General features: G+C 51.0%; 1 protein-coding gene across 1 annotated transcript in view; it reads right to left on the reverse strand.

The window, feature by feature from the left end:
- ADPRHL1 (ADP-ribosylhydrolase like 1) overlaps nucleotides 1–15,259 on the reverse strand; it is a 37,358-nt gene extending 22,099 nt beyond the window's left edge. Inside the window, exons 1-6 of the mRNA XM_084758841.1 lie at nucleotides 14,879–15,259; nucleotides 10,275–10,439; nucleotides 7,122–7,247; nucleotides 6,540–6,680; nucleotides 3,778–3,905; nucleotides 3,485–3,617 (exon numbers count right to left, since the gene is read on the reverse strand). Coding sequence (XP_084614967.1) covers nucleotides 3,485–3,617; nucleotides 3,778–3,905; nucleotides 6,540–6,680; nucleotides 7,122–7,247; nucleotides 10,275–10,439; nucleotides 14,879–15,089 — 904 coding nt within the window. The 5' untranslated portion in view covers nucleotides 15,090–15,259. The remainder of the gene's footprint in view (nucleotides 1–3,484; nucleotides 3,618–3,777; nucleotides 3,906–6,539; nucleotides 6,681–7,121; nucleotides 7,248–10,274; nucleotides 10,440–14,878) is intronic.
- Nucleotides 15,260–16,379: the final 1,120 nt, after the last annotated feature.

The raw sequence follows: 16,379 nt of genomic DNA on the forward strand, positions 1-16,379 counted from the left end.
TACCGGGGCAGACACAGTTCTAAGCACAAGACCCGTGCCTGCTGTGCAGGTGTTTTCTCTCTGTTCCCCTATTCAGGTGACACCTGGGCCTTAGGTAGCAGGTAGAGGTAGACGTGAGGTGGGGTAGGGCAAATGAATGGAGTCCTAAAGACAGTCGGAGCCCTGGTCCTGTTGGTACAGCCTGAACACCTGAAAAGGCCTGGCTTCAGCTTTTATAACAGAGCCTCAGGTTTGTCAACTGACAGATGGCCATGGGATCCATCTTTGGACTTCGAGCGCTCTCATAAAGGAGGTATGTGTGAGGTGGTCAAGGAAGTGCATCAGCGTGCGGCAGCTGTGTCTCCTGACGGTCGGACGCTGCCTTAAGTTGTTCCTCTACCAGAGACTCAGGAGCCAGAGCACATGCCCAGTTGTCACACATGTGCGATTGGCTTCATTACACCGTGATTTTCATCCATCCTTTTTGGACTTTTCTAGCGGATTATGGGAAGAAAGATCCTAAAAGGGGGATCTGGCCCATCATGGCTGGGAGGAGAAAAGTTACCTTCCTCCATAAATATGCTACTCACCCCATAAAAACTCATAAAATTGTCCTTAATTGAATATGCAGAACCAATTGGGATGCTCTCTATTTCTTTCTTTTCTTTTTTTCTTTTTTCTTTTTTCTTTTTTTTTGGTTTTTCGAGACAGGGTTTCTCTGTGTAGCTTTGGCTGTCCTTGGACTGGCTTTGTAGTCCGGGCTGGCCTCGAACTCACAGCGACCTGCCCACTTCTGCCTCCCTGAGTACTGCGTTTACGGGCGTGCGCCACTGCACCCAGCTCTGGCTGCTCTCCATTTCTGATGGTTGTGCACTCACTACCTTTCCATCTCTGGTTTGCACTAAAGCCAACCACAGCCTACCTTTGTTTGGTTGCTCTTCTTTTAAAACTTATTTTTTATTTTATGTTTGAGTGCTTCGGCTGCATGAATGTATGTGCACCGTGTGTGTGTGTGTGTGTGTGTGTGTGTGTGTGTGTGTGTGTGTGTTGCAGATGGAGACTAGAGAGGTTTTTTTAAAAAGCCCCTGGAATTAGAATTAGTGAGGTTCTAAGTTACTATATGACGCTGGAAACTGAACTCAAGTTGGCTCCAGGAGCAGCAAGTACACTTAACCCATGGCCTCTCTCTCCACCTGCAGTTTGTTTTTGAGTCAGGGTCTTTTGCAGCCCAGGGTGGCCTTGAACTTCTGTTCTTGAACTCTACCTCCCTAGTGCTGGGAATATGGGCATGAGCCTCCACACAGGCAGTTTATGAGGTTCTGGGGCTGAGCCTACAGCTTAGTGCATGTTAGGCACATACTCCAACTGAGCCTCACCAGACCCCTAGCCTACAAGGTTCTAGTACATTTACTTATTGTGTGTACTCGAGTGTGCACACAGTGCCTGTGTGAAGTCGGTTCTTTCCTTCTACCACATTCTGGAATAAACTCAGGTTATCAGGCTTGGTTACAGGCTGGAGAAATGGCTCGGAGGTTAAGGGCACCGACTGCTCTTCCAGAGGTCCTGAGTTCAATTCCCAGCAAACACATGGTGGCTCACAACCAGCTGTAATGTGATCTGATGCCCTCTTCTGGGCTGCAGGTGTACATGCAGGCAGAGCACTCTACATAATAAATAAATCAGGCTTGGTTACATTGCTTTTACCTGCTGAGCCATGCTCTGTCACCCACCCCACACACACCTGTCTTTGAAGACAGAGCCTCATGTGATCCAGGCTACCCTCAAACTCATTATGTAGCCAACTTATGACCTTCAAGCTTCCATCTCCCAAGTGCTTAAATTACAGGTATGCAACACCGTGTGTGTGTGTGTGTGTGTGTGTGTGTGTGTGTGTGTGTGTGTGTGTGTTGGGGTGCTGGGGACCAAACTCAGGATCCTGTTCATACTAAGCACGCACTCTGCCAGCTTAGCCACACCCCTACCCCCACAGCCTGCTTTTCAGAATCATTTCAGGGTCACCTGCTTCCTGCAGTCTCAGGCAGTTGTAAAAATCAGTCAAGTGAGGACAACTGACTGCACATAAGCAGCGTCTAAAGCGTCAACAATCTGCCAGTTCTAGAAGAAAAAACGCTGTGCTGTGGCCTTTGTCTCTTTGGCTGGGAACCCTGATTCCTCCCATGACCTCTGACCCCAAGCTGCTTCTGAGTCCTAGTAATGTTTCAGACCCACACACTTGCACACTAGCACGTGCATGCTTGTGCACACACTGTGGGAGAGTGAGTGGACCGAATGAGGCCGGGAGCACAATGGTGGATGGAGGGGAAGGGCAGGGCAGTGGTTCTTGGAGTAGACACACCTCGAGACCTGGATGCTGGTCCTGGGAGAGGCCTGAACACAGACATCCAGGAACAGCAGGAAGGACAGGGAGCTGCCATAGCCAGGCCTCTCTTCCCACAACTTTTCTTTCTCTCCTTCTACAAAAACCTGCTTCCAGGATGGCTCTGATCCAAGCTGTTTGTTCTCAGAGGAAAGCTAAAAGAAGGACGAGGGCCCCAATGATTTGTGGGACAAAGTTCTGGTCCCACATGGAACTTGCCACTGGCAGCTTGGGGCTCCCGCCACACACTCAATTGAACGGATATGCATTTGTCTTGGGACTGTGGTCAGAGGCAGCTGCAAGGGCAGTGACTTCCTTGTCAGCCTCTCAGACACCCAAGCCCATCCTGCCTTTCTTGGCTTCGCCAGGCACCCTGTAGTCCTCTTTGCCTCATAGCGTGCCTCAAGTGGTCCACATTGTAAATGTGCTGCATTCACTCCATGCCTGTTTGCAAGGCTGAGGGGATGCAATTGTGTGCGCTTTTGCCTTCCTGTCTGCACAAGACGCTCCGTCCTATATGGGCTATATAAAGTGACTCCTTACACTTTGTCTGTGCCCTCCTCACAGCATGGCTTTTCTGGAAGTGCCCAGCTGGCTTCAACAGCACAGGCTTGGGTTAATCCCAGCTGAAGTACTGTGCATCACTAAACACCGGTGAGCCTAGCGTTTGTGGCATTCTGCATAGGCTGGAAGGCAGGCAGCTATTCTCAGCACTTGTCTCACATTTAGTAAGCCCAATGTGTGGGGGCCACTGAGGCACAATAGGTCTCAGGAGGAGAAGCACTTCACCCAGACCCAGGAACATGGCTTTGTACAGGCTACAGAATGGCAGGATGGGCACACCTGGGTAGTCGGGTTGAGGGAGACCTGCCAGCTGGGAGTGAGCAGCTGGAAAGAGAAGTGTCCCTACACCTGGCCACTGTCCTGACAGTGGTCACCTGTGAGACCAGCAGGCTTGTGAGCCACATCAAAGTAGGTTACTGCAACTGTATCTGCAGAGTGTGCCCAGAGTGTGTGTTCCGGGTCTGTGGCTGAACCCCATATCGGTGGACCCTAAATACCTGGAAGTGCTCCAGGGCACAGGTTAGTACCTTCTGGAAGTATCCACCCCAGAGGAGGGCTTCTTACCTCCGTGAAACATGGCCCGTTGGCACAGCTCTGTCCAGTTGCTCCCTGCAGCAAGGAGGGCATCGTAGGCTATCATGGGGGCATCGTGGCCGCGCCGTCCCCCTCGGCCTTCCGAGCTCCACTTCCTGTAGGTCTGAAGAGAAGCGTGGGTCAGTGTGTGCGCGGCAGAAGATCCAAGTCTGTCCCTGTGGCTGCTGGCCACTCCCGCCAGTCTTGCTCACTCACTCACTGTGTCCCGGCCAAGATCCTTCCACAGAGTACCGGCACGCCCCCAGGGCTCGGGCTAGACTCACCTTGTCTCTCTCCTCTGCGTCGTAGTTGTCAGGGAAGGTGGCTTTGTCCTCTCTGTCTTCACTGATTTTTCTTTCCTCCAGGTAAAACTGCCACTTTGCTTCGAAGTAAAACCAGTGTTCCTGGTACTCTAGAGGCAAGCACAGGGCAGGTGGGCTGCTGGTGGCTGGTGACGGTGGGCATGGAGATGGGGGCGTGGACAGTGCCCTCCCCCTCGGCAGGTGTCGGGGTGGAGTATCATCAGTGCCAAAAATGAGCAGCCCTAACAGGCACGGCTGCCTCCAGCAGTGGCATGAAAGACGGGGAGGAAGCAACACAGCAGCAGAGTTATTTAACTGTCCTCTAAAGCAGACGTGGTTACAGTGGTTAGGAGCCTAGAATTTTAATTAATGAGAAGATGCCACTCAGGGTTAAGAGTGCTTGCCTGGCACGCATAAGATACTGGAAAAAAAAAAATCTCCCTAAACCAAAGAAACCCAGAAATCCAAAACAAAACCAAAATGGAGTTCTGTATTCTGATTAACTTAAATGTGGACCTGCACAGTAAGGGGAGATGTTTTATTATTACAGATAACTTGAAACCGAAGCCCCTAGTGGGCCGAACTACCCCCGCTTGGTACATCTGATGAGGAGGGTACCGGCTGGGCAGTGGCCAGCAGCCACTCATCTTACAGGGGATCGAGCCATCTAGAGAGCTCAGTCAGCAGCAGGAAAGGGAGGCACTTGCTCTAGGAGGCTCACAGCCTGTCCTCTCCTGGAGGCAACAGAGGGTGGGGAATGCCTTGGCCTTTAGGGGCTGGTAAGGCTTTAGGGGACATAGCGGAGGGTAAAGATCTAGAACTTGCCTTCTGCCTATGGCTGGACAGCTGAGGGCAGGGAACAGAGCAGGAAGGGTAAAGGGCTACAGGATGGCAGGGAGAGGCTGCAGGGGAGAAGCCAGGAGGTGCTGGACAGCTTCTTGGACTAGCACATTTGACTTCTGGACATGCTAGGCCTCACAAAGCTGAACACTGCCCACTTGAGTACCACTAAAGGTCAAAGGCTTGTGCGGGGTAGCCAGCAGCACAGGAGGGAGATTGCCACACTCAGAGCCCAGGACCTGCAAGGCATGTCTGATTCTTTCAGCTGCCCCTCAAACCTGGGGAGGCCCCAGGGGACACTATCCAAGGGTGTTTACAGAACAGCAATTGCTGGGTAAGCTCAGGGTCTATTCAAAGTGCTGTGTCTACAGAGCTCCTAGAAGTCTGGGTTAAGCAAACTTAAAATCAATCTGACATAAAGAAATGTTCCTTAGGGGTCACTTCCCAGAAAGAGTTAAGCCCCCGAAATGGCCTGTCAGTGAACCCTGTTCCCTCATGGACGGCACCCTTTTAAAATAGCCTCATGGGCTCTGGAGTCCTGGGCGTCCCTTAGCAATGTGACTGTTGTGCTGTAAGTTTTGTAATAGTAACTGCCTTCCAGTCTTGGGGGTGGCTAGTGATCCTACTTGGGTGAGAGAAACAGCCCACTGATCGTGGGTAGCATTGAGGGACCTTCAGGGGGCATCTGAGTCCATGTGAGACAGAGGAACTAAGGGAAGATGGCTTAATCTAGCCCATTTGAGACAGAGGAACCAGGGGACGATGGGTTAAGCTAAGCAAAAGCAAATGAAATCAATATTCTGTGGAGGTCAAGTTGATGGAGGATGGACAGTTCAGAGATGCGCTAACTAGAGTGCCCAGTACCATCCTTTAGGCCCAGTTTCCTCTAGTGCTAAGGCCAAGTGGGCGTCCTCCTGTGTGTTATTTATCCTGGTAAAGATGTTCTGGAACCTTTTAGAACATGACTCCTCATCCACATCCTGTGGTGACCTTGATGTGACTCTTGGGACTGCTCAGGAGTCACTCAGCTTCATGCTGTCTTGGGGAAGGCATAACCCTGACCCCGTGCTCACAACCTCGCTTCTTTCAGGACACCCTGGGTGGCCTCCTTTAGAGTGTAGGTCCCCCTTAGGTGCACAGCACAACAGGTGGATCCACCTGCACACCATCCACACACCCTCCTAGAGTGGAGAACGACTGTGGGGTAGGAGCGTCTTCCTTATACTCAATGGGGAGTGAGCCCTGAGTTTTCCAGTCCTGCCTTTGGGCTCCTGTATCTATGTCTACTGTACCGAACACCTGAGCCAAGCGGGGGAGGGGAGGATATACTTTGCTGCCGAACCCTAGAAGCCATGGCGCTCCCAGGAGGTTTGATTAACAGGCTGACCATGCCCAAAAGGCTGGCAGGCTCAGGGTTAATGAGGTCAGATGAAAATGTTGGGAGCACAAGCCTTTAGTGTTCTCTGGGGACTCACGGCATGGGGACATCCATCTTGGTACAAATGGAAGTGTGTGCCACGGGATAGGCTACATCTCTTTGGTCGAGTGTGGGTTAGGGTGGGGCCGTGGGAAGTGTAGGTGTGAGTTACTGCTCTGCAGATACACTTCTCATTTGCCCTAGACACTTGGTGCCAGCTTGAAGATGCAGAGGGTGTGGGCATCCTAAGACATCAGCGTACTGGGGAAGGGGTCTCCTTGACACCAGGAGCAGGTGCCTGCCCTCTGCCAGGTGAGGACCATTGTGACGTCAGCTCTTCCCACACTGGTCAAGGCTTCTCTAGGCACTGGCTTTGGATGAACGCACCTGCAGCTGCTAAGCGGCAGGTGCGGGACTTGAGTTGGAAAGGGAGCACACGTGCTTTGGGCGAGCGGAAAGCACTGGGGCAGGAAGAAGCCAGGCTCACCTGCCATGTGCCGGATGGTCTTCCTGCAGTACTCCTCGGCCAATGGGACCACCTTGAGCATCTCTCTTCCCCATTGTACAAGTGGCTTTCCCTGGACTGCGTAAGAGGCAAACAGGGCAGTGCACAGAGACCCAAGGAATCCTGGAGGGCAGCAGAGAGAGAGGTGTAGCTCGGTTACCCGGGCCAGTGGCCACACAGACCACCCCCAGAGCTGTGAGCTTGAGTCCACACAGACCACCCCCAGAGCTGTGAGCTTGAGTCCACACAGATCACTCCCAGATCTGTGAGCTTGAGTCCATACAGACCACCCCAGAGCTGTGAGCTCTGCCTCTCCCTCTGTGTAAGAGGCAAGGCACCTCTTCATCCGCTGACAGACCTGACTTTAACCCCTCGTTAGCTGCAGCCCAGTTTCCCCTCACAAGCTGTACCTCTCTTTTCTTTTGTTCTGACAAGAATGATACTTCAACAATGAGAACTTTCCCCCTCGCGTGGCTTCTTCAACATCACCACACTTAACGCCGACTCTGTTTCCAAGTGGAACATGAGCCGCGCAGGACCTGCACCTGCCCAGCACCGCTTTACCTGTGGGATGGTTGTGGGTCATTCTCCCGCACTCAATGCTGACTTCAATGAGGGTCTCCAGCCGCTCTGGCTTCCAGTACCGCATTCCGATGCACATTGCTTTAGTGGCAGCGCCAAATCCTGACCCTACGGGGTGATAGATGCCTGGATTCAGATTTGCCTCCGTAACCTGTGGGAGTCTGGCACTCATGTCTTAAGTATGAGGCTTAAGTAACAACCCGTCATTAGAATATCATTGGGTGAGTGAACAATGAATAAGCCACCCAAATCCTGGACATAAGAAAAGAGATCTGTGGAGCAGGTTGCAAGAAAGTGGAGTTAGTTAGCCCCTGAGAACGGACAGTCTCACAATGTAGCGCTGCTGGGGCAGAAACAGCATTGAGTCAGATGTGCTGGCTTCCTCCCCCGGCCCCCACCACCACCTCACTTTTCTCTTTCCTTCCTTTTTTTGGAAACAGAGTCTTACTATGTAGCTACCTTTTCTGGCAAATTTTCTCTTTAAAAAGGTGTCATTAGAGCCAAGCGTGGTGATGCATGCCTTTAATCCCAGCACTTGGGAGGCAGAGGCAGGCGGATCGCTGTGAGTTTGAGGCCAGCCTGGTCTACAAAGCGAGTCTAGGACAGCCAGGGCTACATAGAGAAACTCTGTCTTAACAAAACAAAACAAACAAAACAAAAACAAAAACAAACAATAAAAACCCCAGTGTCATTAAGTTATAACCGGCATGCGTCCTCTTCTGGCCTCCTTGGGCACTCCATGTATGTGCTGCACTTTCAAGCATCAAGCACTAATATTATTTATTTCTGCCATGAAGGCTCTGCGCTGTTCTTGGAGCACTTTCCTGTATGCACACTCCATGGTCTCCCTCCACATGCACATCCTTTCCATAGATGCAGCTGTAGAGGAAGTTGGAATCTTGCTTTTTTCCCACCGATACACAGCATAGAGGTTTTACATCTTGACACACGGGTCTACTCTATTCTTTCAAATAGCTTCTCCTGTATGGATTATATAATTAACACTCCCAACCTCTTACTGAGGAACACCAAGCTGCTTCCAGCCTTTTGCCAACACAATGATGATGCCAAAGTCATCTTTGTGCACGTTTTTGCATGTTTGCTTAGTATGCTGTCGTGTGTCATCCTCGTGCATGTTTCTGTGCATTTGCTTTAGTATGTTGTCATGTGGGTCTTTAAGACTTTTAGAAGTAGGATGTCAGATCAAAAGGTATTTTCATTAAACAATTTTGCCATATAATACTGGATTTCCCCATAAGGGTCTGTATCACTTTTGCCTTGCCTAGCAGGAAGCTCTGTATGTCACCACAGTGATGGCCCTGAGGCCTTCTTGGTAGCTGTGATGGCCAGTTTCCATTGTCAACGTGACACAATCTAGAATAACCTGGAAAGAGTCTCAACGAAGGACTGTCTACATTGGGTTGGTGTATGGGCATCTGTGTGTGTGTGGGGGGGGGTGTCTTAATTAAGTTAAGTGATGTGAGAAGCCCCAGTCCACTGTGGGTAGCACCATTCCTCGTCAGAGGGTCCTGAACATTTAATGCTGGAGAAATTAAACTGAGCGCAAGCAAGCAAGCAAGCAAGTGACTGAGCATGTGTTCATTTCTCTTTGCTCTCCACTGTGGGTGTGATGTGACCAGCTGGCTGAAGTTCCCGCCTTGAGTTCTCCATAACAATGATCTGTAACCTAGAGCCATAATAAATAAATAACTTCCCCAGGGGTTGGAGAGATGGCTCAGAGGTTAAGAGTACTGCCTGTTCTTCCAAAGGTCCTGAGTTCAATTCCCAGCAACCACAGGGTGGGTCACAACCATCTATGGTGAGATCTGCTGCCCTCTTCTGGCCTGTAGGCATATATGAAGGTGAAGCACTGTATACTTAAATAAATAAATACTTTAAAAAAAAAAAAAAGATGACACCTAGATGGGTTCTTTTGGCCGGGCATGGTGGTGCACGCCTTTAATCCCAGCACTCAGGAGGCAGAGGCAGGCGGATCGCTGTGAGTTCGAGGCCAGCCTGGTCTACAAAGTGAGTCTAGGACAGCCACGGCTAACCCAGAGAGACTCTGTCTCAAAAAAGCCCCCCCCCAAAAAAACTTCCCCTCCCCTCTAAATTGCTTTTAGCCAGGGTGATGTCATCATCATCATCATCATCATCATCATCATCATCATCATCATCATTTTGGGTTTTTCAAGACAGGGTTTCTCTGTGTAGCCTTGGCTATCCTGGAACTCATTCTGTAGACCAGGCTGGCCTCAAACTCAGAGATCTGCCTGCCTCTGCCTGCCGAGTGCTGGGATTAAAGGAGTACGCCGCCACCACAGCCCAGCATTAGCTGGAATATTTTTATCATGGTAGCAGAAATGAAAATAGGAACAGTAGTCCTGCTGTACCTGCTTAAACTGCTATTCTTGGTAGTGACACATTTATACTTGTTAAACATCTCCCCTGCTGGTAAAATCTACACTTCTTGCACTGCACCTGGGTTGTTCTCTCTTGGCCTTTCCTGGATATCAGAGCATCTGACCTGGTCCCACCATGGCTCAGCTGCTCTTGTGCCCTTCAGTTCAGAGACACCCTAGGCGTTAGCACTTTCTCTTCTGTTTGGGAAGAGTGAGCCCAGGTCCCCAGATTGACGGGGCTGGGGAGGGAGCTGACAGCTGTGGCACCTACATTGTACTGTGTCCACTCTGCTCCCTTCAGGGTAAATGCAGAGCTGTGGATTCAGTATTATAAAAGCGGTACCAGGAGACAGGCCCGGCACAAGAGGAGGAGAGGCTCTGAGGGGTGGGAGCCCGGGCCACCTAGAGGCTCAGCATAGAACACTGGAGGTGTGAACACAGACTGCACTTCTCCTTAGCAAAATACAAGCCTTAAGGAAAGGTGGTGGAAAACATTCCTTAAAAGAAACTGGAGATAATAATAAGAAGCCTTCTGGGGGAAGCCTGATGTCCTGCGGACAGCGTCTCTGACAGGCTCTCAAGCAAGCAGGGATGGCTGGCAAGCAGATGCTCACTAAAGGATCTGATGCAGGCAGCTGAGCATGCCACGCTGAGCGCGTCAGGGCAGGCTGCCAGCACCCCCAACCCCGCGGGGGGGCCCTAATGGCAGCTCTGTGAATAGAAAGGTTCTGACCCTTTTCACTGAAAGGAGTATGCCAGGCGAGGAGGTAGTTATCTGGCTTCAGCTGGGAGCAGCCCTCAAGAGTGGAAGGGTCTGGCCGACGTTCTGAAAGTTTCTCCACCGCTTCCACGTAGCACTTTACCATCTCACGGTACAGGTCATCTAGGCACCAGTAGTCTGTGGAGGAAGGGGCAGGGGACAGATGTCAGTGAGGACAGCACACATGTGAGGCGGTGCGTGTGGGAACAGGCCCCATCGATGGATGGCGAGGCTACACGAGGTGCATGCTCAGGGAAGAGGAGGAAGTCTGGTGACTCCCCTGCTGGCTGGCTGAAGTTTAGACCTTCAGCTTGCCGTCCCTCCTATTCTGGCGTCCTGAGAGTCTAGGGCACGCCCACTGCCCAGGGTGATTCTTCTGAGCGCCAGCTCCCACCCACCACCTTGGGAAGCCCAGGTTCTGAACGGCTGCGGTTGCCAAATGTGTCCTGCTCCCATGAAGTGCATTTGGGGAACCGGAATGGGCCACATCCTTGAAGGTCATGGGGCGAAGGGGATGGCAAGAGCTAGTCCATACAGCACACCTGCCTTTGGCCAGGACGGTACCTGGCCCACCTCTCCCTCACACGCTCTAGAGCAGCCATCGTTTTCTGATGGGGTTTGATGGCAAAGCTAGAGATTTTTGGTCACTAAATTAATCTGCAGCTTGGTGGACAAAGGTCACATATGCGCGGTCAGTGAGGTCCAGGGTTTGGTGACTACCTGCTGCAGAGAGAGAGAGGGGCAGGCTCAAAGAGTCCCTTGTTGCCAAGTGGAATGACATGGTTGACAGAATTGCTTCCCTAATGGGCACCAAGCCTTCGTGAGCTCCTGGGGAAAGGGCCCTTCTCCTGCCCTGCCCTCCGGATGCCTAGGAGAGAGGCAAGCCTTACCTTCTCCCCTCTGGCCTCATGCCTAGCTATGAACTGGGTCAGGAGAAACGATAGGGGGACCTTTTTTTTTTTTGGAGGAGGGCGCGCCTTACGTCCCAGCCAGGCTTCTCGTGGCAACCGGACAGGAATAAAATTAGCTGTGTCTGCCTGTGAACCCCTGCTGGGAGGCGGGGCCTGAGCACTAGCCCAGGCTGTTGCTGAGCTGTGGCATCTGGCACTGGTTTACAGGTGCTATCTGCTTACAGACGGCAGTTTCTTCCTCTGTCCTGGCAGCACAGGCCTCCCCAAGCCCTCTAAAACAATTATTATAAGATCAGATACCACAAATCTCTGCCTCCAACTGAAACAAAGCTTTTTCCGAGTAAAAAGGCCCATAGAAACCCCGCAGCCTCAGACCCTCGTCCTTTTAGGTCAGGATGTAAACAAGCACAAGCCCTCCCGATCTGCTGACCCTTGGACTGCTCTGCCTCTCTCTACCTCCCTGTCCATCCTCCTAAAGGATAAGTCACTTTAGAAAACTGGCCAGCACAGGTTGCAGCCGCTCCCACTCATCCTAGCTCCGACCTGTGCGTCCTCCAACTCTAACTCTAACTCTAACCCCTGAGGCGACAAGGGACAGCTCTGGCCCTTTTTCTGCTGGTCTCAAGTCCCCTGAGCACTGAGGCATTTCCTGCCAGCCTCTCCTGCCTCTGACAGTCAACAGTCAGCCAGATCTGTTTACCCTCCCGAGGCAGGGACCCCAGCCTGCTTGACTCCCACAGCCCCACGAGGCTTTTGTTTGTTTGTTTGTTTTATGGTTTTTTGAGACTGGGTCTCTCTGTGTAGCACTGGCTGTCCTAGACTCGCTTTGTAGACCAGGCAGGCCTCGAACTCACAGAGATCACCTATCTCTGCCTCTCTGAGTGCTGGGATTAAAGGGGTGCACCACCAGCGCCCAGCTCAGCCCCAAGGGTTTTAAGGCACAGGATGTGAGCACCTCACCAGATGCCTAGGCTCAGCAGCAGCCAACAGGAATGTGGAGCTACGTGCCTGAGCCCAGACCAAATGGTACTGAAATGAGCCATGCTCAAAGCGTGGTAGGAAAGCCCATGGTCATTAGACACTTGCCCAGCAACAATATGAAGCTGCCTTGGTCTTTGCACTCCTGAGTGAGGTCCCAGGCGCAGCACTCACTACTGACATGTCTTGTAGAACGTCAGACCAAGCCCTGTCCTTGTTTCCGTTCTTGCGTCCTGAATGCCACATGCTGGCCCTGAATGAGCTGTGGCTTATGGGCCACATAGCCATTACTGAGTGATGGAATCATGAGTGACAGTTGCCAAGAGTGGTTCCAATCCAGGGAGCAGGCTATAGAGCATCCAAACACCACAGCAAATAGTCCTGCGGCCACCTTGACCTTGGGCAATAGACAGGGGACATAAGAACACAGCCTGTGGCCAGGTTGCCTGGATGTGCTGTCAGATGGCTGAAGAGCACTGAGTGAGTCACTCAGCCACTCCATGGAAACACTGAAGCCACCTTTCAGAATGTGACGGTGACATGGTCTTGGAATGGTGCACACAAGGCAGGTAGGACAGCTCCTTATGTGCATTTGCTGCAAGGAGCTGTGCCTCCCATTGGTGACATGTCTCCAAGGCCCCCTAAAGGGGCCTACAACTGTCAAGACCTAGGCTGTTCAAAGATAGAGCCTTGGCTTATAGCGAGCAGATGAAACATGCTTAGTGTCTAGGACAGCGGTTCTCAACTTTCCTAACGCTGTGACCTTGAATACAGTTCCTCACGGTGTGGTGGCCCCCAACCATAAAACTATTTCATTGTTACCTCGTAACTGTGATTTTGCTACTTTTATGAACTATAATGTAAACATCTGTGTTTTCTGATGGTTTTAGGTGACCCCTACGAGAGAGTCATTTCCAGAGGGGTCTCAACCCACAGACTGAGAACCATGTGTCTAGAGGCTCACCAAAACGGGTATTCAACGAATGTTTTCTCATAGCTACAGTGAGAGGCTATGACAGGGCACAGCATAGCAACCAATGCTTCGTTAACCTAGTGACTGGCAGGGAACTCACTTTCCCCCCTAAATACAAAATCAAAAAGGCCCAACGCTGCACCCAAACCTAAATGCACATACCCCATCATGAATGGACTGCTGTCCACTGATCTAAGCTCAAGCACACGGTGTCATTACACAGGACCTATCTTGGCAGGGGCTCTCCAAGGAAACCCCAGACACAGGCCTAGCAGTCTGCACTCACAGAGCACCCAGCAGATATAGGCACACACAAGGCCCTTTATGACACTTAGCTGTGCACTGGCGTATATGCAGCCTCAAGGAAGCAAACATCGAGAATAAACACTGGGGCAGGAGAGATGGCTCAGTGGTTAAGAGCACCTCCTGCTCTTCCGAAGGTCCTGAGTTCAAGTCCCAGCAACCACATGGTGAGTCACAACCATCTATAACGTAACCTGATGCCCTCTTCTGGCCTACAAGCAGACAACACTGTATACATAATAATAAATAAATCTTAAAAAAAAAAAAGAATAAGTACCGACTGTCGTTTTGTTTCAAATGTCATGTTCTCCAGAGGCTGTGCACTGTGGTGGGCTCTAAGCTATACTATTGGCCACAAAGGCACATATAAGTATGCCTAAAAAATATCAGAAGAAATAAATACTTGGAATTCATAATTTCTGAAACCTGAAAAGATGATTCACCATTTCCCAAAGTGTGGCACTGTACCTTGCCGGTGAGCTTTATTCTTCCTAGTTATTTAGGGGCTAGTTGATTATATTCGTATACAACGATGGCAGAATCCATAAATACTTGGATTCCACAGTTGTGTACACCCAGAAAGATGCTTCACCGTTTTTAACAAGCTGGGACACCATATCTTATCAGTGTGCTTCAACTCTATTTCGGGACATGACATTTGTGGCATTCCTATACGGTGAGCGCAGAACTAAGCTGAGCACGTTCACAACAGATGAACGGAATGGGGAATGTATAAGTGACACCTATTGGCTCGGTTGCTGCCCTCGGGTCCTAATTTTGCAGCGATGGCAATGTTAGACCTGTGGGAAGACAGATGCTTGTATGTCCCTCTGAGATCCATGTGACACTTGGTTGATCTTGGCACTGGCCTCCTCCTTAGTGAACAGACTAACTTTGTTCTCCCGTATCCAAAACTCTTATTTACTTGTAAGCAATGCCCCAGTCGAATCGCTCATACAGATAGTGCAGCCTTAATTATTTGGAGCTGAGGTGCCACCCCAACACAGTGCTATCTCAGTGGGTCCAAAGTTGACGCCGGATGCCACGCTCTTCTGGAACAGACTTAGAACGAGATGCCTCGTCCTCTGCACTGAGAACCTGTGCTGCGCCTTATCCCACCGGAGCAGCTCCCAGGGCTTGCCTGGGCAGCAGAAATAAGCCAAAGGTGTTTAGAATCTGGAGCTTAATTATCTGCTGTCCTCCCCCTCCCAAAGCCACACAGGAGAAATGTGAGCTGCTTCCCATCAGGCCCCCGGGCTTGGGTGAATATTAAATCACCACCTTCTGCAGCAGTGTCAGGTAACAGGGCGCCCACCACCTGAGGTTCTGGTACTGTTTTGCTATCAACACAGGCAGCCGTGCACCAGCCTTTCTACCCCAACACACGTGGAACGTATGCCAGCCAGTCCTACCTGTGGTGAGAGCCTCAGCGGTTGCCATGTGCATGACGGTGTTGTCACTCACTGGCCACTTTCCGGGCGAGAGCACGAGGGTGTCCAGTCCCCCCGTCTTCTGCAGCTCCTCCTGGATTGAACCTAAAACACTGTTTTCTCTGCACACGTTTCCATAGCCCAGTGCATCGCCAACACTCCCCAGCAACATCGCAGCCTTGAACTTCTCCATCTTAGAAGGTGACCCCTCTTACCCTGCAGTCGCCTTTGTCCTTCCCTGGCCACCCCTAGCCAGCCCGGCTCACATTTATAGTGGTCATTGTATCACCATCCAGCGCTCTCCAAATGGCCAGGCGTTCCTTTCCTGCCTTGGCAGGTGGCACCAATGAGATAAAGGCTCTGCGCACACCACGTGGGAGCTGTTTGACAGCACTGGCTCTCCAGCAAAGGAGCCTGCTGGCACCAGTTCATACCCAGAGCCTCGCTACTGTGTCAGCTCCTTGACAGAATGTGCCCCCTGCTGGCAGAGCAGTGCAGGTCACAATGTCAACATTACTGCTCCATCCCATTTTTTTCTCTGCCCCAACTACCAAAAAATGGCACTCACTTTGCCATCACACGAATAGCCTTTGTTTTTGTTTTTAGAGACAGGGTTTCTCTGTGTAATAGCTCTGGCTGTCCTGGAACTCTCTTTGTAGACCAGGCTGGCCTCGAACTCATAGAGGTCCATCTGCCTCTGCCTTCCTAGTGCTGGGATTAAAGGCACGTGTCACCATCTTGGTGAAGATGACATCTTTTTTTTAATCTGCCCCTTTCACTCAGCCTAATTCTGAGATTCATCCATTGTAGTTTTATGCTTTTAGAAAACTTTTCTGTCTGCGTGGTGGTGGTACACACCTTTAATGACAGCACTCAGGATGCAGAGGTAGGAAGAAACCTGAATTGGTGGCCAGCCTGGTCTACATAGGGAGTTCCAGGACAGTCAGGGATACATAGAGGAACACTGGGGCGGGGGGGGGGGGGGAAGAAAACCAACAAAAAAAGAACTTTTCTGATTATAAAATTGTGAGGACTCTGGGAGTAGCTCTGACAGAGCAATTACCTAATGTATACAAGGCCCTTGGTCTGATGCTCAGCTCCATTAAAAAAATGTCATAAGAGAAAACCTTAAAAGGTGTTTCACTCCTAGCCCCTGTGAAAAAGTATTCTCTCACATCTCCATGTCCCCTAAGGGTCTCCAATGTTAAACTTTAGAGTGCTGCATATCTCAGCAAATACAGTGAAATGTGGTCATGCTACCTCACGCCTCCTGTGCTGCAACCATCACTGCCAGCTCATGGAGTTGCTAAATAATATGAGGCTGGGTAGGTGCCCTTTATAAAGCCAGGGCTCTTGCTTTGAAATGAACTGTGAGGAGGGCCACCTCCTTACTCCCTGCCTAAGACAAACTTTGCAGCCCGCTCCCCCCCCCCCCCCCCCCCCCCCCCCCCCGTGACTTAGTCTGGCACACCCAGAATTGGGC

The sequence above is a fragment of the Acomys minous genome (genome assembly GCF_964271855.1).
Source record: "Acomys minous genome assembly, chromosome: 15".
In the NCBI taxonomy this organism is placed as follows: domain Eukaryota; kingdom Metazoa; phylum Chordata; class Mammalia; order Rodentia; family Muridae; genus Acomys; species Acomys minous.